Source organism: Sus scrofa, chromosome 11, assembly GCF_000003025.6.
Source record: "Sus scrofa isolate TJ Tabasco breed Duroc chromosome 11, Sscrofa11.1, whole genome shotgun sequence".
NCBI classification, from domain to species: domain Eukaryota; kingdom Metazoa; phylum Chordata; class Mammalia; order Artiodactyla; family Suidae; genus Sus; species Sus scrofa.
The window spans coordinates 49,741,904-49,766,190 of record NC_010453.5 but is presented as its reverse complement, the minus strand read 5'-3'; the positions used below and the strand labels follow the sequence as shown (position 1 = coordinate 49,766,190).

Below are 24,287 nucleotides of genomic sequence, written 5' to 3'. Positions count from 1 at the left end.
TACTTACACCTCCCTCATTTTTACTGAAAGAAAGCTATCTGCAGTCTCATATAAGTAAAAGACACACACAAAGCACGAGTCCATGCATGCCAATAGAGACAGAGACCATTCACACAGACAAGGACTCCTGAACTTTCAAAGAGAACTACAGAAGTTCTTATTTTCACTTGAAAACATCACAGAATGGTTTGGAATAAAAACAAGAACATTGTTTTTTTTTTTTTTTTTTTTTTTTTTTTTTTTTTTTTGGTCTGTCTTTTTAGGACCTCACCAGCAGCATATGGAGGTTCCCAGGCTAGGAGTCGAATTGGAGCTACAGCTGCCAGCCCACACCACAGCCACAGCAACACGGGATCCGAGCTGTGTCTGTGACCTACGCCACAACTCATGGCAACCCCGGATCCTCAACCCATTGAGCAAGGCCAGGGATCAAACCTGCATCCTCAGGGATGCTAGTCGGGTTCATTAACTGCTAAGCCTCGATGGGGAGCTCCCTGTAACTTTCAAAAGTCCTCTTTGTTCCCTTTCTTACACTGCTCCAGTCTGTAAACATCACTCTTTCCTGGAGACAAATGAAGTCTGCAATGGGCTAACCAGCTGACAGCTCCTAATTGCTTTTCCAGCCCTTCTGCTACCTGGGAGCATATTAGGACCAGAAGCAAAATGTTCCTATTATTTCACACAGTGAGAGAGAACTTCAGAGCCCTCACTTGGGGTTTTTTAATGAGAAATCTTTCTTTCCCTCCAAACTGCTGATAGGCAGACTGCTGTCAGAAATAGAATCCACTTTATAGAACACGTAGCCCACAATGCTAAATAAGAGTTTGCACATATTTATGTATGATATGTCTACCACTAAGCCTATTTTATGGGTCAGAAAACTGAGACTTGAACTGAGACAGGAAATTGAAGTTATGCAGCTTTCCTGAGGGCACCTGATAAGTGACAAACGAAGATTCAATCCCAAATCAGATTCTAGGGCCCCTATGCTGTCTACTGTACTATCAGTGTAGATTTTAGGGAGAAGTGGATTAAGCGGAAAAATCAAACTTGAGGTTGCATTTTAAAAGGTAACTTATTGCAGGTTTGAGAAATCCTTTTGGAGGGGAAGGTTGCTCAAAGCCTGAAACACCTGGGATTTCTGGGAGCCCCACCCCCCATATTCTACTCTCTGGCCTCTTTGAAACAGGTTCTGATTAACACACGTACCTATATCCACATTTCCATGGCTTCCCTTTACTTTGCTCTACAAGTAGGCTCATTCTTGTTTCTATACTCCTTGAAAATCAAATGACTTGTGAATCCCTGATCTTGGTGGACATTTTCCTCAGTATCCATCACATCAAGCAGCAGATTTTGTGGCCCTGCACATATTTACTAAAAACCATACCCCTTATTTCAGATTAGAGGTAAACAAGAGTAGACAGAACCACCGAGATAAAGTACGACTCCAAATTAGCATGGAAATAGTCGTGTAATTTTATAAAGTTTGTTAGTCTGTATGTTTCTCTGACAGCTTTCAAATAACTATCCTATTATGTATACATGTATTATTTTAAGTATTTAGTCCATCCAATGACTTTGAATGATTGACAGCTACTTAATACCAGAAAGGATAGGAGTTCCCGTTGTGGCTCAGTGGTTAACGAATCCGACTAGGAACCATGAGGTTGCGGGTTCAATCCCTGGCCTCGCTCAGTGGGTTAAGGATCTGGTGTTGCCGTGAGCTATGGTGTAGGTTGCAGATGCAGCTCAGATCTGGCGTTGCTGTGGCTCTGGTGTAGGCCGGCAGCTACAGCTCCGATTAGACCCCTAGCCTGGAAACCTCCATATGCCACAGGTGCGGCCCTAGAAAAGACAAAAAGACAAAAAAAAAAAAAAAAAATACTGGAAAGGATAAAGAAGTTGTATACCTAGAACTCATAAATTGTCTGCTATTTTAAAAAAGCAAGAATATTCTGAAACAATAGTATCTCTTCTTAAATATAGATTATTTCACAATTATAAAACATATATATATAGCAAAATACTTCAAGTAAGTTTCCAGTACCTCTTCTCCATATACGTCCTTGTGTACACGACAGTATCCTTCGGTCCTGCATGCCTGGTTTCAGTACTAGAGCTGCAATACAAACCATTTTACTTCATGTTTAAAGTTTGTTTACAAGGATATTCTTTTTTTTTTTTTTTTTTTTTTTTTTGTCTTTTTGCCTTTTCTAGGGCCACACCTGCGGCATATGGAGATTCCAGGCTAGGGGCCGAATCAGAGCTGTAGCCACTGGCCTACACGAGAGCCACAACAATGCAGGATCCGAGCCGCATCTGCGACCTACACCACAGCTCACGGCAACGCCAGATCCTTAACCCATTGAGCAAGGCCGTGGATCAAACCCGCAACCTCATGGTTCCTAGTCGGATTCATTAACCATTGGGCCAAAACGGGAATTCCAAGGATATTGAAATTAACAAGGCAATGGATGTGAGGGCGATCTGGCTGCGACATCTGTCACCCCATTGATCGCCAGGGTTGATTCGGCTGATCTGGCTGGCTAGGCGAGGGTCCCCTTCCTCCCTCACCGCTCCATGTGCATCCCTCCCGAAGCTACATGCTCGGTGGAAGAGGACAACCATGACTGATAGAGGAGGACCGTTCTTCGGTCAAGGGTATACGAGTATCTGCTCTCCCCTGCTAGAACCTCCAAACAAGCTCTCAAATTAACAAGGCAATTATCCAATCCAATGAAAAAATAATGCTCAAATATTCCTTCTAAACTATAACCTTTGAAATATAAATGTTAAAGTGGTATTATCCACTTCTGCAGAAGGTATTTACATCTCCCATTTTGTCTTAATTTCCACTGTCTTGGCCAACTTCCAAAACGCTATTATGAAAATCAGTCACGATACATCTGTAGCTCCATGATCCCTGATGAATCAAGGATCATTTGGAATATTTGTGTAATATGTGTCAGTGTCTGTTTCCCGGATGTCCTTTTCATATTTCCAAACCATAACTTTCCCCAACAATCTCAAGCAAAGAGTGGACCTTAATTAACCAATATGATAACATCTGATTTAATGAAAACTTCTTTAAATCTACAATGCCAATGTCACAGTCATGCTTCAAAAACATGGTAGACTTTTCAGGGAAAAATCGCATTTTTCACTTTCCTATCCAGAAGCCACAATTTACCAACATCGAAGTTGTTTACTCAACACCTTTGTATAAGCCTGTTTAGCCACTGACAAAAATTTTAAATTTCTGCATTTCAAAGGAAGGATGTATGTGCGTATTTAAAAAACAAACAAACAAACAAACAAAAATAGAAGAAGAAGAAAAAAAAAGAAGGAGAAGTGCTCTGTCATTTGTTTTATAACTGACCACAGTACCTGAGAGTCCTCTTGGCTTCAGGAGAATAGGCAGTTGTTTTAGAGGATGGGATGATTAAAGCACCAGCGGATCCATTAACTTGGCCATCCAGCCTGAAAAAGCAAATATTTGGCACTTAAAATCAAGGCCACTTAGAAGATTTTTGTTTTATTAACATTCTGTTCCATTCACATTTTTTTACATACAGTGAGCCTCTCTATGCTTTCCTGGTTTCTGCACAGATACACAAATAGGATACAGGTACTATTTTACTCCTCCCCAGAGACCACTGTCTTACCTATAAGAATAATCTACAGGCGTGTGTCACATTATCTAAATGCTAGAACAGAATACCTTTCCACCAAGAGCATCTCAAACTGATTCCAGCAACATTTGCACAGCAGTAATGCCATTTTGGAAAGCTTTTCATGCACAATATATCTGAGAGTTTATCAGTTTAATGAAAATTACCCAGGGGTTGCTTTGAGAAATTCAAGATTCTGTTTTGTTTTTCACGGAAAGCAGTGCTTTGAAGATTGCAAAAGAACTTTGACCCACATTTCTGCTAATCTAAAAATGTCACTGCACTTAACAAAGTGCAGGCATATTTGCTTTTTCCTATGAAACAGAGGGAAATTTCAATGCAGGGAGAGCAAAAGCTTTAGCTCTTTTTCCTCCCGCATGTTAGTAAACTCTGACATAGGAGAGACATAAAAACCAAGAGGAGAATTTAGAATGGAATCATCATTTATCATTCTTGGCTGGCCTATTCCTTCCATTTTCATTCAGGTAGCTCTTAAAGAGGAGGAAAACACTTTTCACATATTGTCATCTCTGGCATACAGAAAATCACCTTCTAGTTTTGTTGTTGTTGTTGCTGTTGTTTTTGTTTTTTGTCTTTTTAGGGCTGCACCTGTGGCATATGGAGCTTCCCAGGCTGGGGGTTGAATAAAAGCTGCAGCTGCTGGCCTACACCACAGCCACAGCAATGTGGGATCCGAGGTTTGTCCTGACCTACACCATAGCTCATGGCAATGCTGGATCCCCAACCCACTGAGCGAGGCCAGGGATCGAACCCAAGTCCTCATGGATACTAGCTGGATTTGTTATGGGTTTGTTACCACTGAGCCATGAGGGGAACTCCCATCTTCTTCTTTTTTTTTTTTTGCTTTTTAGGGCCACACCCGCAATATATGGAGGTCTCCAGACTAGGGGTCGAATAGGAGCTACAGCTTCCAGCCTACGCCACAGCCGCAACAACACAGGATCGGAGCCACATCTGTGACCTACACCACAGCTCATGGCAATGCCGGACCCTTAACCCACTGAGTGGGGCCAGGGATTGAACCCACAACCTCATGGTTCCTAGTCGGATTTGTTTCCATTGTGCCACAACGGGAACTCCTCACAGGAACTCCTCCCACCTTCTAGTTTTAAGACAGATGTTTCATAAAACATACAGCTGAGTTAAATGATACTAAGTAATGAGAAAGTAGAATTTATGTTATTAGAGGATTCTTTAATGTGATCATTCGATTATGTCATTCCAGAACAGTCAAACTCAGTATGAATTGTTTGGAAATATTTAAAGCATAGAATTGAGATTCAATACAAAACCCAATTTTAGCAAATAGTTGCACGGGGAAAGGTTGTCAATGAATGTGAAATACATTCGTATTGTCCTCAGAAAGGGAAAAATCAAATATCACCAGTTTGGAAAATCTGCAGATAGGGGAGGGAAATAATTTGCAAAGAGACCTGATAAGGATTGCATTGTGTCCCAACAAAATTCTTATATTGAAGCTCTAACCCCAAGTGTGATGTGGAATAATTTTAAAGATATAGAATAATTGCAATGATAGTACAGGGAATCCCAGTATACGCTTCACCCAGCTTCTCATAACGTTAACATCTGATATAACCATGGTACATTTGTCAAAACTAAGGAATTAATGTTGGTACTATGTGATGAATAGAACTACAGCCTTATTCATGTTTCCCCAGTTTTCCCGTTGATGTTCTCTCTCAATTCCACATCCAAATCAGGATACAACATTCATATAATCACCATGTCGCTTTACTATCCTAGAGTCTGTGGTAGTTGCTAAGTCTTGCTTTTTCAAAAGATGGTGGTAGATTTTACAAAGGGAATCCTATCTTGATGCCAATAAGTGGTAACACAATTTTTTTTTATTATTTAGAACCACAGAATGAGAGAATCGTACTTTGGCAACCAATGAAGTAATCTCTAGTGCTATTTAAAATGCCACTGGATCCCACATCCAAATATTCTGATTGATTTGGTTTCATATATGGCTTGGACACTTGGATTCTTTTAAAACCTCTCCAGTGAGTCAGAAGTGTAAGTCAAGGTTGAGAACCACTAACTTAGAGGCAGCCCAACCTCTTACCCAAAACAGCATTGGTTCTCCAAGTGTGGGCTCAGGATCACTAGCAGGTGATTCTGATGTAAATAAAATTTGGGAATAAGTACAATCGGAAAAAAAAAAGGAGTTCCCGCTGTGGCTCAGTGTTTAATGACCCCGACTAGGATCCACGAGAATGCAGGTTCAGTCCCTGGCTTTGCTCAGTGGGTTAAGGATCCGGTGTTGCCGTGAGCTGTGGTGTAGGTCGCAGACATGGCTTGGAACCTGAGTTGCTGGGCTGTGGTGTAGGCTGGCAGCTACAGCTCTGATTTGACCCCTAACCTGGGAACCTCCATATGCCATGGGTGTGACCCTAAAAAGATAAAAGATGGAAAAAAAAAAGAGGTTATCTTTCATTGAAACAAATTGCTGAACTCTAACTTCCAATCAATGGTCACAGTTTTGTTTTTTAATTAAATAACTCCATAAGCTATAAAACCCAAATATTGTGTTGGAATTCACAAAATTCCAAATGGAATTACACTTGAAAAAACTGTCTTCTGCAGTGGAAGTTCCCCTTGAAAATTTAACTATCTGGATACCTCATACACTGCTGGTGAGAACATCAAATGGGACAGCTGATTTGAAAAACATGTCTAGGAGTTCCCGTCGTGGCACAGCGGAAATGAATCTGACTAGGAACCATGAGGTTGTGGGTTTGATCCCTGGCCCTGCTCAGTGGGTTTAGGATCCAGCACTGCCGTGAGTTGTGGTATAGGTCGAAGACACGGCTCAGATCTGGTGTTGCTGTGGCTGTGGTATAGGCCAGTGGCCACAGCTCCAATTAGACCCCTAGCCTGGGAAACTCCATATGCCGAGGGTGTGCCCCCCCCCCAAAAAGGACAAAAGACAAAAGACAAAAAACAAAAAAAAGAAAAACAGGTCTAGCAGTTCCTCAAATGGAGTTACTATAGGATCCAACAGTTCCACTCCCTAGGTACACACCCAGAGAAACAAAGACACTCTACACCAAAACTCATATATGAATGTTTATAGCAGTGTTCTTCTCAATAGCGAATTATAGTCCAATAAGGACTGAAGGCCAGTCAGGGACCACAGAAAGCTAGAAGAAGGTGAAGGTATGAAGAAGAAGCCCCTGGGAGGCAGCTCTAGTTCTTGGTTATCAAACAGCCGCAGAGAGAGATAAAGGAGGCCAATAGGTAGAGAGAAGAGCAGGAGGAAAATCGGCAGAAACCAAGACTCAGGACGAAGCTGAGCTACAATAACGACAAAGAACTAGGCTTAGCATCTGTGGATTCCCAGAGTTCCCATTGTGGTACAGTGGAAACAAATCCCACCAGGAACCATGAGATTGTGGGTTCGATCCCTGGCCTCGCTCAGTGGGTTGCAGTGAGATGTGGTGTAGGTCGAAGACTCGGCTCGGATCTATGTTGCTGTGGCTTTGGGGTAGGCTGGCAGCTGTAGTTCCTATTCAACCCCTAGCCTGGGAACCTCCATATGCTGAAGGTGCAGCCCTAAATAGCAAAAAAAGAAAAAAAAAATCTGGGTATTCCTGTTGGAATATCCTCTGATCAATAAAGAACAAGCTTCTGGTGCAAGCCTCTGTGACGCCTGCCAGGCTGCCATTCCTGCTCTTGAATTTCCATTTCCTCATTAATTCCTCCAACAAAACCCTGTTTTATGAAAAGCCCCACTGAAAGCAGAACACCTCTCAAGTCATATTCAATGGGAAGTTCCTTACTTATCATTTACTTGTCATTTTTTTTCCCCTCTTTTTACAGACACTCCTGGGCATATGAAAGTTCCTGAGCTGGGGGTCAAATCAGAGCAGTAGCTGCAGGCCTGTGCCACAGCAGCACTGGATCCGAGCCGCATCTGTGACCTACCTACACTGCAGCACGTGGCAATGCCGGATCCTCAAGGGCATTATGTCAGGTTCTTAACCCGCTGAGCCACAACTTTGATCATTTGATCAGTAAACGTTTTTACTTTGACCATTTCCAAATAATATTTGATTGAGATTGGTTAATTGCAAGCCCAGCACTATTCCCAAAATACTGGATGTTTTTCAGTAATCTTACTGAAAAATGTATCCTCCCTTACTCTATCAAAAGCTTGCTTGGGATCACAAAAAAGAGAAGGCAGGTGACGATTTGGGAAAGAAAGAAACTAATTACCTCTTACATGCAAGAGCAGTTAGTAGGTATGAAAAACAAACAAAGGAAAGAGTGAGCCAACCTTTTCCCTACTTTTCTACTCTCTGCACACAATTTCAACTTTATCATTTCTTTACATAAATATTTTTTTAAACAGAACAGGCAGCTGAACCTAAAGAAGGTTAAAAATAGAAACTTTTTTTTTTTTTTTAAGGGTACTCCCATGTGTGGGGAGGAGAACTGCTAAACATGGAAGACTTTTAAAATTCTTTCCTAATTTAAACAATCTGTAACCACAATGAAGTACAGCTTCTATCCCCTTCCCTGCAAAAGAAACTAAGTACAACAGTTTTAAAGACAGTAAAATCTGGGGTGTAAAGAAATTCCAAAATTAGGTCCTGTTTTGTGGCTGTGGTGAATTTGCGCATTCTTTTAGCACAAGGTATCCAAGGAAGAGATTCCCAGAGTGCTTTCTGCACCACTGAAAACCTACCAAGCAACAGTAGGTAAAAATAAATCTTCACAGCCCAAGTGTAGAGAGCTGAATTTCCATGATGCCTTTTACACTAAGCCATGGAACAGCAGGCCCTTAGTCAGAAATTCCAACAGAATTTTGATTTCTGTCAACTTTTTTTTCCCCAAATCAGCTGTAAGCATCCTGCACATCGATTTTTGTATTCACACAGTATTTATGTTTAAATTTATTTATTTATATTTACATACAGTTCCACTTCTCAGAAAATCTTCCAAGGTTATATGATTTATGCAGGCTCATATGGAATACATAACCAAAAGGTAAATTATAATAAGCCTTACCTTCCATTCTTATTCTTAAGCACACTGGAATTTACTTCAATTAAATTTTCCTGGTCCTGGTCTCTGTAGGGGGAAAGAAAACACACACACACAATTTAGTTACATATAATTTTAGGGAATAAACATAAGAATAAAATTTTTAAAAACCAGTACCTAATTTTAAACATTGTCATGTGGTTTTAAAGAATATGGGACATTGAAAATCTGATATTGAACAATGTGATTTATATAACTCAAGTATGACCATGATTACATTATGAAAGAGAAATAAAAACTAATTTTTGGAAGGCTTGCGAAATCTGGTCTGGGAAGAACCAACTGGTATTCGCATTCAGCTAACATGGAATGAGTACTAACTTTGTATCACAAAGTATTATCTTGTGTGTTTCCACATGGATTGTCTCATTCAGAGCTCACAGAATCTTGTAGGACAGCATATGGGGCTCTGAAAGGCTAAGAATATTTTCCAAGGTCAATTAACTAATTTGTAAAAGAGTCAAGATTTGAGGCTGAGCCACCTGTCCATCTGAAGTCAATGCTTAAATATTTAATTAGAGACTTCATTCCAGCTTTTTGCACGATGCAAATATGAGACGTCAACCCCAAATTTGAATAAGCAATGCTAAAGTGGAGGATAAATGGGACAATTTAGATTCTTAAATCTTGGGCTATGATAGTGATTTGCACACCTTCATGAGACACAATGCCCTCAGCTATGTTATGTATATAGTAGTTATTTATATATTTGCTATAACACTGGTAGTTCTTAATTTTTTCTGGTGAGTTTGGAACAGCCTTTGTCACCAACTCTTTCAGCTGGGAGGTTTGTTTGGAAATCAGAGCGAGGCCATTGCTTTCTCTGCTTCCTTCAGCAAGTTAGTCAACCTTTCCAAGCTTCCTTTTTTAAACTAGGATAATAATATCTAATTCCCTAAGGTTGCAGAGAATAAATGAGTTAATGTAAATAAAATTGCAATACAATGACAACAGTTGCGACTGAACTGAATGGGAATAAGGATAGTTAATAGAAGTGTGGTGACACAGTGCAAGGCACTATTGATGCCAAAATTTTGAGGGACTATATTTTCATTTTTATTTCTGCCCTATTTACATCTTTAGTATTAACTCTGGTTTTCATAAATCTCCCTTCTTTGATCCTGAATAGAAGACTTCAAGTAAGGTTCTTTTCCATGGAATTGGTGCATGGAGTCTGGCTCACAAAATTAATACTGATAAGGATGAAAAATAATATAAAAGTCTTCACATTTATGTGGGATGAGATTCAATACTCTTTATATACCTTCTGAACCATCAATAATTGAAAAATATGCTAATTAGGCATCAAACCATAGTTACGCTTAAATCTCACATTTAAAACACTAGCTGCACATCTTTGAAAATGTAAAAATTAGTTGAATCATTTTTTTAATGTGAGTGATAGTAGGAAATATGCCAGTTATATATGTAAAAAGTACAGGATTTCAGAAGTAGCTTGGAAGTATCAAAATCATTTGATAATGCAGTCTGAATGATATAAAACTCACACCTGACTTTCTCAACATAACCTCTAGGACTGTGTGAGACCTCCCAGATGGCACCCTTCAGATTTAGAAACAGACACAGCAGGCTTTGCCATTTGCCAAACACCCGATGGTCCTTCCTTAATTACAAGAGTCACTTTCTTGACCTCAGGAGTCACCACACCATCCTAAGAGCCTAAGCATTAAATGATCCTCCCCTTAACATTTAAAAAAAAAATGCTTCACCACATACTCATGGATAATGGAATAAAATTAAATGGGTTATCATGGTCTGCCATAATCCAGTTCCCCCAGTTGCCAAACTGGGTTGGGTTGCAGTGGCAAGTGGTGAGATCACCGGGAAATGTGAGTCTTGGGGAATGAGAATTCTGTCCCAGGAAGTGGTTCTCCCTCCAAAGTTAACCTTGGATGAACTGAGTGACATTTTTAAAGGAAGCTTGTGTTTTTCATTATGACTTGAGAGTAAAATCACATTACCATGGCCTAACACAGCTTTGCATGCAGAAGCTGCTCTAAAAATACTTGTGGCATTAAATAAATTTAAATTCTCTCTTTCTCTTTCTCTGGTGGAAATCTATGGCCACCTTACCCAGCTTTGGGAAAAGACAAAGGGACTCCAAGGGAAAGATACTAGACCTTGATATATTTTAATTTTCTTTTATTATTATTATCATTTGTCTTTTGTCTTTTTTAGGGCCGCACCTACAGCATATGGAGGTCCCCAGGCTAGGGATCTAATTGGAGCTGTTGCCGCCAGCCTTTGCCAGAGCCACAGCCACAGCAATGCCAGATCTGAGCCTCATCTGCGACCTACACCACAGCTCACAGCAACTCTGGATCCTCAACCAACCGAGCGAGGCCAGATTGCAATCTCATGGCTTCCAGTTGGACTCATCTCTGCTGCACCACAACGGGAACTCCTATTTTTATTATTTTTTTTTAATGGCTGCTTCCATGGCATAAGGAAGTTCCTAGGCTAGGGAATGAATCTGAAGCCTGCATGCTGCCTTTAAGGCAGCCAGCTCTGCCCACATCTAGGCACAGAGTGTGCACACACCATGACCACACAGAAAAAGCTCAGAAGAGACAGCGATGGACATTTCATCTCCATTTGCCTCAATCACCCAGACCCTGCCTTGCTTCCCTCCTGAACTGCAAGTATTTCTTTCCTTTTTCACACAGCTCCCAATCCTGGCTTTGTTCCCTTATTCTTAGACATCTTCTTATGGGTCAAATTTGCCCTCCCACAAAATGTATACATTGAAGTCCTAAGGCGAATGTGTCAGAACATGCCTTTATTTGGAGATAGGGTCTTTACAGAGGTAATCAAGTTCAAATGAGGTCATTGGAGTGGACCTTAAGCCAATGTGATTGGTATCTTTATAAGAAGAAATTTAGGCTCAGATACACACAGAAGCCAGTGGAAGCCAGTGTGAAGACACAGGGCAGACAGCCCTCTACAAGTCAAGGAGAGAGGAATGGAATAGAACCTTCTCTCTGGACTTTCAGAAGGAACCAACCCTATTGACATTTTGACCTTGGATTTTGAGAAAGCAGTGAGATAACAAATTTCTATTTTAAGCCACGCAGGCTTTAGTACTTGTTATGGTAGCCCTAGCAAAATAATATACATTTGCTTCAGCCCTCCCCAAATGATTATATTTAGTTTCTCAGCCTGATGCTGGATGTCCTCACCTGTTCTGGCAATTTCAACTCCTGGCAGCTACAGCTACTGCATCTTTGATCTGGATCCCAGGACCCAAATCTTTTGGACCCTAGCAGTTGTGAGGGAGAGAGGAAATGTGACCTAGGCCAGGAGAAACCAGAATCTTACAAATCCGACCACTGTAGGTAGACAGCTTAAAATTGGAACTTGTGCTGTGCCTTCAAAGAAGCAGTCTCCCAAAGGATATAACTGTGAATCATCCAATAAGCCATGCTATTAGGGATTTCATAGAATTTTTGCTGTTTTTGTTAAATAGTGTCACATAACAAGTTTGGTAGAGTGGATTCTAAAAGTTTCTTCTGACTACTCTGTACTAATATTTAAAACTAATATAAAAGTTCCAATTATGAAAAGTACAAAATGTGGATTTGCTCTGGTTCTCCCCCGACCCCCGCCCCACCCTGATTGATGTCATCAGCTAGATTTTGAGATCCAATAAAAGATCAGATTGTCCATAAACTTCCAAAGTGGAAGCATGTAAAAATACATTTTCATTCTTTAATTAAGACCACAGCTATTGCATCTTGTCTTTTACACTGTGGTAGAAGATGAATAGCTGTGAGTCAAAGTGTGAAAAATAGATTTTTATAGAAGCCCAGCCAAATGCTGCAGGGTCAAACAAAAGCATGATTCCCAACCTTTTCTGCGGCAGTTCAGTGGAAGGACAACCTTACAACTTTGTGATTTTATGAGCAGCTGGAATTAACTTCAAGAAAAACCACCAATGCTCCGTGGATACGGCAAGAAATGCGAAAAAGAAAATCTGTGAACCATCACAACTAAAAATGTCTTTCTTTAGGTAGACTTCAAAATGTTTAGGAGGAAATAGGAGTTATCTGTTAGGAAGAGCCACAGCACATGTTTCAAATATAAGCATTTATCTATGTTGTAATCCTGTACTTGATTCCCTACTGTCCCAATAAGGAATATAATACTCCTTTACACAGCAGATAAAGGAAAAAAATAGAGATTCTGGCAGCTAAGGTATTATGATGTCTCTTCTTATACAGTTTTCCTAGGAGAGAAAAGTTAGCTCAATTCCAACTGCTCTTCCTCTCTTATGAGGGTGTAGGAGGTATTTATTAAAGGCTACAATATGTTTCCCTCTCTACAGCTTATTTAAACTGTTTTTGCAGAGTATCTAGCACATTTGCAAAATTAAAAGCCTCCATATAAAAAATTTACTATGGTACTTCTTTTATGCCAAGAACTAAATCTTAGGCTTTAAGCTTTATTTCAAAAGGCATATTTCTTTTTCTAAAAGGAGTATATAATGGAGTGAGATAACTGCTGTCATTCCCCAACTCTATTGACATCACCAATGGGCCCCCATTTTACCTATTTTTATAATTTGTTTCAATGAGGGAGTCTTAAAGATTTTATATTAAAGAAATTACTGAGATGAGGCCAGAGAAAAAATAAATAATTTAGGTCTCTTAAGTCAAAGGTATGACCAAGAATTTCAGCAGCTATAACTTACCAGGGTTCATTGAGATTATGTTTCAAAATAGAGTCATGGGGGAGTTGCCGTTGTGGCTCAGTGGATTAAGAACCCGGCTAGTATCCATGAGGAGGCGGGTTTGATCCCTGGCCTCCCTCAGTGGGTTAAGGATCTAGTGTTGCTGCAAGCTGTGGTGGAGGTAGCAGACTTGGCTCAGATCTGGGGTTGCCGTGGTTGTGGTATAGGCCTGCAGCTATAGCTCTGATTTGACCCCTAGCCTGGGAACTGCCATATGTGGCAGATGTCACCTTAAAAAAAAAAAAAAAAAAGAGTTATTGGCTCAAGAAAGGACACCGGTCATGAGATATCAGATCTTTCCAATTGGTTTCACTCATGGGGGCTCAGAAGGATAGAGCTAGAAGGCAACAGGCTTTATCTAGGCAGATGATTAGTTTTGAAACTTATCTTAGAACTCAGAGGATATTTATCAAGCAGCCTAATATGTGCCATGCATTGTGCAATGCACTGTTGATAAAGAATTGAACAAGACAGACCCAATCCTTGCCCTTAAAAATCCTATAGTTGAAGAGAGATGATTAAATAACAATTCTAAGAGACAAATATTCTGGGACAGAAGAACAGAGAGCTTGAGGACACTTGGAAGGACCTGATGTGGATATGGATGTGGCGGGTCAGGTTGGGCTTCCCAGACCATGAGTCGAAGACACCGAGGCTGATACCTAAGGGATAAGTAGCTGTTATCCATGCAACAGCCGTGGTGGAGCAGCAGAGGAGCGAAGTGTGTGCAGATCAGAGGGTATATGGGTGGGCTTTGCTTGTGGTTGGAGCATGATAGGGAAAGGGGGTTGGAAGGCCTGTGGAGGCAAGATCAGGGGCTCCGGGAAGCAGGTGAAGAGTACAGCTGTTGTCCCGTGGCAACAGGAAGCCACTGAAGAATTTCATCAGAAGGATGTGATCAGATTTGTGTTTTAAGATCACTCTATGGTGTGGCAGGTGGATTGAAGGGCAGAAGGTACCACTGTCAGCAGAAGGACCCATGAGGAGCCTTAACAGTAATCCGGGCTGCTTGAGTAGCAGTGGAGATGATGAAGTGACTCAGGTCCTGAGATAATGAGGAGAAGCATCACAGTGACCTACTGATTCTGCGGAACGAAGCAGGAGAAAGAGTCAAGGGTATCCATCCCCTACCCCCAGCTTTCTGTCATGAGCAGAAATCTGAGGAATACGCAATAGGAGGCTAGGAAGGAGCTCTCCTCTTTTTGGACTCCTAACAAGGCACGTCTCAGCAAATAGGAAGCCCTTGCAAAGATGGAAATATAACATGACAAATAGTTCAGAGTATTTTTTCTACTTCAGATGAAAGATGCCTTTTTTCACTGTAAAGACCTGTATCACCAAATGTTTTTTAATTTTCATATGGGAGCAGTGTATAGGCCACAGATAATGAAATAATCTCTCTTGAATGTTGGTTTATGAAAATATGAAACTGTCATTGCTAAAAGTCACACAGTTTCTTCCTGAATAAATAAAAATTCTGTGCACATCTGCATTTGTTCAGGTTATTGTGTTCCTAGAAAGAGCTCAGGGACACCTGCTTATACTCTGATGGATGACTGAAGGTTATTCCACCCCCTAACTGTGAAATAAATACACAGCTGCTGGAAATGTCAGCAAAGTCACAGGAAAAGGACTCTGATTCACTGCTGTTATACTATTAAATAATCAGTGCTCCTGTCACATTGAATTGGATGTAGAAGTGCCTGTGGCTCTTGTTTCTACTGGGAGGCATGTTAAAATATCTCCTCTCTTTACCCATTAAAATCAAGTGGGCTGGGAGTTCCCGTTGAGGCTCAGTGGGAACAAATCTGACTAGCATCCATGAGGATGCAGATCTGATCCCTGGCCTCACGCAGTGAGTTAAGGATCCAGGGTTGCCATGAGCTGTGGTGTAGGTCATAAATGAGGCTCAGATCTGTTTTCAAATAGGCAGCGTAGTCTTTCCTGTGTGTTCTGCAATAAATCTTGAAAATCCTGATTGATTATCATCCAATCTGGTATAACTGCTAAAGAATACTCAGACCTCACTTAGGTTTTATTAGTGGATCAAGCTGCCATCTAATATAGAGTACAAACTAGTGGTTACCAGTGGGGAGAGGGAAGGGCAAGATGGGGCAGGGAATCGAGACATATAAACTATTAGGTGTAAAATCAGATACAAGGATATATTATACAACATGGGGAATATAGCAAATATTTTATAATAACTATCAATGGAATAGAACCTTTAAAAATTGTGAATCACTATATTATATACCTGTAACTTATATAATATAAATCAACCATACTTCAATAAAAATTTAAAAAAAAATCCTTAAGGAGTTCCTGTCATGGCTCAGTGGTTAACAAACCTGGCTAGTATTCATGAGGATGTGGGTTCGATTTCTGGCCTAGTTCAGTGGGTTAAGGATCCGGCATTGCCATGAGCTGTGGTGTAGGTTGCAGATGTGGCTCGGATCCCGCATTGCTGTGGCTGGGGTGGCTACAGCTCTGATTCAACCCCTAGCCTGGGAATCTCCATATGCTGTGGGCACAGCCCTAAAAAGACAAAAAAAAAAAAAAATCCTTAAAAAAGAAGCTGCCATCTGAAAACAATATGATGGTCAATATTTTTAAATTTCTTTTTTATAATAATCCCATTTTTAGAAGGAAAATGTGCTCTTTTTATAGGACTTTGTTTAGAAGTTGCTGCAATGCAAACAACTTTTTTTTATAAAATTAGCCTCCCCTCAGAAATGAAAGGCAAAACTCTTCTGAGAAAATTACCATTATCTATCAATATAGTGCAGTTGCCAGAAGGAGAAGGGCAAGGTGGAGAAAGTCAGAAGAAGGGGGAAATGAGGGGGGTGGAAGGAAGGAAGGGGAAGGCAAGAAAGAGTGGGGGGTGGGTGGGGGGCCACATCTGAGGGTAGCAGCCACTAAGGAAGGAGCTGGTTACAGCAGCCACGGTTAGATTCCCAAAGGTGGTTGTTACACTTCGCCACTTTCAAGATGGGTTGGGAGCCACCTAAAACTGTTCCTAAGAAAAAGAACAATCAGGAGTTCCCATTGTGGCTCAGTGGTAAACAAACCCGACTAGTATCCATGAGGTGGCAGGTTTGATCCCTGTCCTTGCTCAGTGAGTTAAGGATCTGATGTTGCCATGAGCTGTGGTGTAGGTTGCAGATGCAGCTCGGATCCCATGTTGCTGTGCCTGTGGCGTAGACCGTCAGCTGTAGCTCCAATTCCACCCCTAGTCTGGGAACCTCCATATGCCATGGGTGTGGCCCTAAAAAGCCAACCGATACTACTATGATAAAATGGTTCTATGATAGTATGAAGAAATGCTTCTACTTAACAAAGATATTTCCAAATGCTTACCAGTGGCAGAGTCAGCCCCCAAAGCCCACTGCTACCTCGGTTACTAGAAGATCTCTATGAGACAAAGACGTTCTCTCCTCCCTGTCATTTCAACAATAATGTTCTAGAAGAAGTATGTCTAATCATAGTCCTTTAACTGCAGGGTGGGAGGGGGATTGGAAAGGCAGGGCCTCTAGGGAGCATGAAGGACGGACAGAAGGGGAGAGTCTGAGCTGTTTTGCTGCAGATCTTTTCTTCTTCTAAGAGTGACATCAGAAAGACCTGAATTTAGGTTGTTCCCTTCATGGCTCAGCAGTTAACAAACCCGATCTGCATCCAGGAGGATGCAGATTCAATCTCTGGCCTTGCTCAGTGGATTAAGGATCTGGTGTTGCCGTGAGCTGTGGTGTAGGTTGCAGACGTGGCTTGGATCCCGCATTGCTGTGGTGTAGGCCAGTAGCTGTAGCTCTGACTTGACCCCTTAGCCTGGGAATTTCCGTATGCTGCAGGTACAGCCCTAAAAAGAAAAGAAAAAGAAAAAGAATTGACTTTAGATCCAGGATGTGTTTTCTTTCTTAAGAAGTTTATTTCAGATCTTGGAGCTATAGTTTCCTCTTCTCTAAGGTAGAATGCATGAAAATATTTCTCCTGGGGTTGGTTGTTGTGAGAATTAAATGGATACAAATTGCCAGGCACACCAGAGGTGCTCAGTAAATGCATCCCTAATCAGCAATTGCTCTTCAGTTGCATTGGTAACTTCCCACCTCAGACATCCCAACATCTTGGGATTAAAAAAAAAAAAAAAAAAAAAACCACACACACACAAACAGAAAAAGCAAAATAAAACACTTAATGTGGAAAACAAACTAAAAGATGTGAGAGCTAGGCCAATCAGTATATCACACTGTCCTCTTTCTCCAAGTGGCTTCAAAGCAGTTTTCACTTTGTAAATTTGCTTTCATCATCCCAGAGTTCTGAGATTATGATTCCCAGCTATATATTTATATGACAAAATTCTGGGTCAGCAGAACCATTTGGACTTCTAATACAATGTACTCTGCTGCATTATCTGTTACCTATTAACAAATTCTTTCGGTGATAGATATGACATAAAGACAGTGAATTATATGATATTTGCAGAACTCAAAATGGAAATTCAAGGTTAAAATCTGCTGGAATATTTTATGAGCCCACACAAGCTGTGGAAATGTAATTTTGAAGACTTTAAATAGCCTTTCCACTACTCTATAGGCATCCATGTAAATCACTGGTTTGGTCCAGTTTCTCCAAAATATATTTTCCTCTTATTTAATTTCACTATTTTTTTTTTTTTTTGCATGTCAGTCCTGATACTCTGTTTCCTATAGGCAACAGATTCTAAGTTGTCTTCATGCAAATAAGAAGTGCAGAACTGAGTCCAAAAGAGTGCAATTGATTCCAGAAGAATGCAGCATGTTCTTGCTGACAGGAAACACATGGGTTATACATATGTGCTCATCTGAACACTAAAGATAAACAAAAGCCTTCTTTTTTTGCCATTTCATGGGCCGCTCCCGCGGCATATGGAGGTTCCCAGGCTAGGGGTCCAATCGAAGCTATAGCCACTGGCCTACGCCAGAGCCACAGCAACTCGGGATCTGAGCCAGGTCTGTGATCTACATCACAGCTCACGGCAACGCCGGATCCTTAACCCGCTGAGCAAGGCCAGGGATCGAACGTGCAACCTCATGGTTCCTAGTCGGAACCACAACGGGAGCTCCAACAAGAGCCTTCATAAAAAAAGGAGAAAAAAGAAAGAAAGAAAGAGGGAGGAAGGCAGGAAGAAAGAAAGAGGAAGGACGGAAAGAAGGAAAGAAAGAAAGAGAAAAAGGAAAGGAGGAAGAAAATAAAGAAAATTCTTAACCTAGACTCTTGAGAACATGTCAAAATAGTCAAGCAAAGTCATTTACCGCTTAGTGTTTCTGAGCGCTGAAGGTTTCACTTTAATAAGATTGTCCAAAGCTTGGCTGTTCAAAAGAGGAAAAAAAAGAAAAAAAAAAAAAACCCTCAGATTAGTGATAAGATTTTTCCTTGTGCTAGGTCAATAAGCAGCATTATAAATCCCCTCCCCTCAAGGGGCAACAGACAGGAGAACATGAAATGACTGATGGTGTTTGATTACCTTTGATTGCTTCTGAGCACGGCAGGGCTCACTTTGATGAGGTTTTCGAGATCCTGGTCTCTTTAAATAGAAAAATAAAAAGACAGCAGGTTAATTATAAAGCTCTTTTGGTAAGATTATGAAGGTTATAAATCTGCTTGAAAAACAGTAAAACAGTAAAACAAAACATTCTTCCTACCCAAAGCACAGAAACTAACACACTTCTATTACCTGTGATTCTTGGTGAGAGTTTCAGGATTCACTTGGATGAGCTTATCAAGACCTTGATTTCTTTGAGTGGAAAAAAAAAATGAAAGCAGCTTGTGTTAGAGATACTATAGGTTTAAGTTGGTTGGAACGAGAAGAAAGGATTAGCTGTCTTATTTAGTATGAGACACAATGGTTTGGCATAGAACAGCTTTTTTTTTTTTTTTTTTTTTTTTTTTTTGCCTTTTCTAGGGCCGCACCCTTGGCATATGGAGGTTCCCAGGCTAGGGGTCGAATTAGAGCTGTAGCAGCCACCGGCCTACACTAGAGCCACAGCAACTCGGGATCCGAGCTGCGTCTGCGACCTACACCACAGCTCACGGCAGTGCCAGATCCTTAACCCACTGAGCAAGGCCAGGGAGTGAACCCACAACCTCATGGTTCCTAGTCGGATTCTCTAACCACTGTGCCACGACAGGAACTCCAGAACAGCTTTGAAATAAGTTTTCTAACCAGTTCGGGGAGGAAGAATTATGCTGGATCAGAAGAAAAGTTATCTGACTCCACACACTTGACTGTCAGAGCACGTCTACAAGGACACAGACTCGGAGTTCACGGCAAACATCTGGTGATTAACCACTTTTAACTCTGGAATGTTTTAACAGTATAAAGACACAAATCGATTCTAAGGTCCTGCTATTTTAAAAATCGTACTCTGTAGTTCCTGTTGTGGCTCAGCAGGTTGACAATCCATGAGGATGTAGGTTCGATCCCTGGCCTTGATCAGTGGGTTAGAGATCTGGTGTTGCTGCAAGCTGTGGTGTAGGTCTAAGATATGGCTTGGATGTGGCATTGCTGTGGCTGTGGTGTAGGCCGGGAACTTCCGTATGCCTTGGGTACACCACTAAAAAGAAAAAATAAAATTAAAAACTAAAAAATAAATAAAAATCATATTTACCAACTAAAGATATCTTTTGAAAATAATAATAATCTCGGAGTTCCCATTGTGGTGCGGTAGAAACAAATCTGACGAGGAACCGTGAGGTTGCGGGTTTGATCCCTGGCCTTGCTCAGTGGGTTAAGGATCCAGCATTGCTGTGAGCTGTGGTGTAGGTCGCAGACAGGGCTCAGATCTGGTGTTGCTGTGGCTCTGGCGTAGGCCAGCAGCAACAGCTCTGTTTGGACCCCTAGCCTGGGAACCTCCATATGCTGCGGGTGCAGCCCTAAAAGGAACAAAAGACAAAAAAAAAAAAGTAATAATAACAATCTCAAAAACTAGGGTTACACATAACATAAGGCTTGGCAAAGAGAGTTGCAGCAATCCATCAAAATTGTGATTTTCCTTTTCGCTAGGGTGACTTAAAAAGCTGAAATCATAATCAAATTAGGGACATACTCTGAAAACCATCCACTTCCTAGACGAAGCCTTATCTCTTCCTCGATCAGAGATCACTGTTCCCTCCCCATGGTTGCTATCATGCATTGCCTCAGTATAACACTTTGATTTTGTTGTTGTTGTTTTTTAGGGCCCCACCTGTGGCATGTAGAAGTTCCCAGGCTAGGGGTCCAATCGGAGCTGCAGCTGCAACTTAGGCCACATCCGTGACCTACACCATAGCTCACCCCAATGCTGGATCCTTAACCAACTGAGTAAGGCCAGGGATGGAACCCACATCCTCATGGATACTAGTCAGGTTCATTACTGCTGAGCAATGATGGGAACGCTTACATGGTTTACTCTTTGAAAAGACTGATGCAAGGTTGAGAAATGAAGGGAAGTCCTTAGAGGCTAATCATCAAAAAGTCAGAGAAAAGGTCTGCATTTCCCCCCCAGCCCCTCAGCCTTTCCCTGAATGTGCTTCCTAGCTCATGACTTTTCTAAGTTTGGTCTCTTCATCCTTGTTCTACCGTCTCCATGGTAGACAGAAAACCCCTAAATGAATTTTCAATATTTTGAATTATCTTCAATAATAGTTTTCTCAGTTAAAGATAATTAACTGGGGGAGTTCTCATTATGGCGCAGTGGAAACAGATCGGACTAGTATCCGTGAGGATGCGGGTTCGATCCCTGGCCTCACTCAGTGGGTTGGGGATCTGGCGTTGCTGTGAACTGTGGTGTAGATCAAAGACATGGCTTGGATCCTGAGGTGCTGTGGCTCTGGCGTAGGCTGGCAGCTCCAATTCAACCCCTAGCCTGGGAATTTCCATATGCCACAGGTGTGGCCCTAAAAAAGCAAAACAAACAAACAAACAAAACAAAGATAATCAACTGGTATATATTAAAGGAACGCTAAATGTGGGAGAACTATCTAAAATAACTTTCTTGTATAATTTGATTACAAATTTGTTATAATGTTAAACTGTGCCTGAAAGCCAATCTTAAAAATGAGGTTAATTTCTTATATTAAAAGAAAAAAGTACAAAGAATAAAACTCGGAAGAGGAAATAGTGTGTTCAAAGGCCACAAACTTTCAACACATAAAATCAATCACAATATATTTTTAGTGTAACTACCTATAACATTCACCTACAAGAATAATGAAGAGTAAGCTGCGTAAAAAATGTAAACACAGGAGTTCCCATCGTGGCTCAGCCGTTAACAAACCTGACTAGCATCCTTGAGGACAGGGGTTCAATCCCTGGCCTTGATCAGTGGGTTAAGGATCTGGCGTTGCCGTGAGCTGTGGTGTAGGTCGCAGACGTGGCTCAGATCCCCTGTTGCTGTGGCTGTGGCATAGGCTGGCAGCTACAGCTCCGATTGAAGCCCTAGACTGGGAACCTCCATATGCCATGGGTGCAGCCCTAAAGAGACCAAAAAAAAAGTAAATGCAAACATTAAAACTTCTGCTTTCACTGTTCTGCTCAACACAGAAAACTTGGTTCATCTGACACCTTCAAAGTGTGATATTCAAACGTCCATATCATAGAGCTCATTAAAAAATACATTGTATATCAGAGTTCCCATCATGGCTCAGTGGTAAGGAACACGATTAGTATCCATGAGGACACAGGTTCAATCCCTGGCCTCGCTCAGTGAATTAAGGATCCAGCATTGCTCTGAGCTGTGGCGTAGGTCACAAACTCAGCTCGGATCCCGCATTGCTGTGGCTGTGGTATAGGCCGGCGGCTGTAGCTGTGACCTGGTAACTTCCATGTGCTGTGGGTTCAGCCCTAGAAAGACAAAAAAAACCCCAAAAAACAAAAAAAACAAAAAAAAACATTTTACAGCACAGCCTAGCACTTCTACTTTTTCAGTCAGACACACACACATGATAAAACATAAATATCATGAAATAATACCCTCACTACAGAACTCATATTTTCTACCCTATTTATTTCATTCTAGTTAATTGGGAAAAAAATGCCGACTGCCACTCACTGAATTAATTACAGGGCCATTGAATGGGGTGTGACTCACAATCTGAGAAATGCTGGCTTAGAAAATGTATGGTATAAACGTGTGCTATTTACTACTTGTCCTAAGACAATGATTTGTGTTAATAAAACCAGGATTTCAGTCCCGAGTGGCCTGGATTGATAGCATCATGCAGCTTACCTCAATGAAATGAAAACAGCACCCTTATAGACACTTTTTTTAGGTCCTGGATCTTACGAACTTGGAATCTTATATCTAAATTTTATCCAGGAAAAATGTGACCTTTTTTCTACTCAAGTTTCTGCTTTAAGGATTTCGGGGCGAATAGGAATATATAAATCTTATTGCTTTCATGAGTTGAAAAGTTATAAAATGTTTTGCAGTCATTGGCATATTTGTGTCATTGTCCCTTCAAAGACTGTGAAGTAATAGTTCAAGGGATCCTGTGACAGCAACAAAGAATACCCCCTGGCTGTCCCATGGCAGAGCAAAAGTCCTAGCTTTATAGTTTCCACTTTTTCCTGAGGTGCTCAATCTACTTCCATTCATTTTAAGATCAAAGTCTGCATGCTGGGGTTTAAAGACATTTAGAAGGTGGATAAGCAATGAGGTCCTGCCGTACAGCACAGGGAACCAAATCTAATCACTTGTGATGGAACATGATGGAAGATAATATGGGGAAAATGTACGTATATGCATGACTGGGTCACTTTGCTGTACAGCAGAAATTGTCACAACATTGTAAATCAACTATACTTTAATAAAGAAATTTCTTTAAAAAAGACTAGGAGGTGGGCTGGGAGTTGGGAGAACTCATAGAAGACTCCATGATGGTTGCCCTTGACCTCAGTGTTCTCATCTGTAAAATGATGCGACTGGATTGGATTATTTTTAAGCCTCTGCCCATCTCTGTCATCTTCTACTCTTAGGAATCTATGAAGATGAATTTTACTGCCTGCTGTGTTTATTCAGTTGGCGATTTCATCTCCCCTTTTCTTTGTAAATGCAGCGCGCTGACAATACGGTCTATATTCAGCAAGCAGTACATGAGCGTCCCAAAATGGAATATATTAAATTGACAACCTGTTATTGTCTTGGAGTCCCATCTCTCTGCCCCCAGTACATAATTAGCTTTAATCTATGGTAATTGCCTGCTGTTAATAAGATTGAGTATGTCTACTGAATTCTCTTTTTGGCATCCACGGCCTATAATTATATCTAATGTGCAACTAATGATACCTAGTTGTAAGCTTCAAACCCAGTAGGTGCTCAGTAATTATTCACGGCCTAGCAGAGCATAGAACTCCTATTCCTCTACCACTAGTTTTCTCTGTGACCCTGGTCAAATCGCTTAACCTCTCTGAGTCTTGATTTCCTCTTCTGTGCATTGAATCAGTTCGACTAGAACAGTGGTTTGCAAAATTGTTCACACTAACTGGCCTATGAGTTCCAGGAGGTGCCTTCCTTCCATCTCCAAAATTCTGCAATTTTTCGATTTACCAGCTAAATGCAAAAAAGTGAAATCATAAAACACTCTTAAATATATATATGCATATATAATAGTAGTATATCATGACATAAATAGGAGTATATAATGATATATAAATCTTCATATAACCAGAGTCAAAAAATGAATTTCATTTTTATCATTATAGATACTACTTAAAGAGTTATCAAATTTTAGGTCCATTTCTTTGCTGGGAGCAGCCA

The 24,287-nt window shown here is 40.9% G+C and overlaps 1 protein-coding gene across 12 annotated transcripts in view; it reads right to left on the bottom strand.

Moving 5' to 3' along the window:
• The window catches only part of SCEL (sciellin), a 126,189-nt gene that overhangs the window by 11,587 nt on the left and 90,315 nt on the right, over nucleotides 1-24,287 (bottom strand). For all 12 annotated transcript variants that reach the window (XM_021065762.1, XM_021065763.1, XM_021065757.1 and 9 more), the window contains 6 exons: nucleotides 19,226-19,285; nucleotides 19,016-19,075; nucleotides 18,804-18,860; nucleotides 8,730-8,792; nucleotides 3,391-3,483; nucleotides 2,051-2,122 (listed from right to left, as the gene is read on the bottom strand). In XM_021065762.1, the coding sequence (XP_020921421.1) occupies nucleotides 2,051-2,122; nucleotides 3,391-3,483; nucleotides 8,730-8,792; nucleotides 18,804-18,860; nucleotides 19,016-19,075; nucleotides 19,226-19,285 (405 nt within the window). The remainder of the gene's footprint in view (nucleotides 1-2,050; nucleotides 2,123-3,390; nucleotides 3,484-8,729; nucleotides 8,793-18,803; nucleotides 18,861-19,015; nucleotides 19,076-19,225; nucleotides 19,286-24,287) is intronic.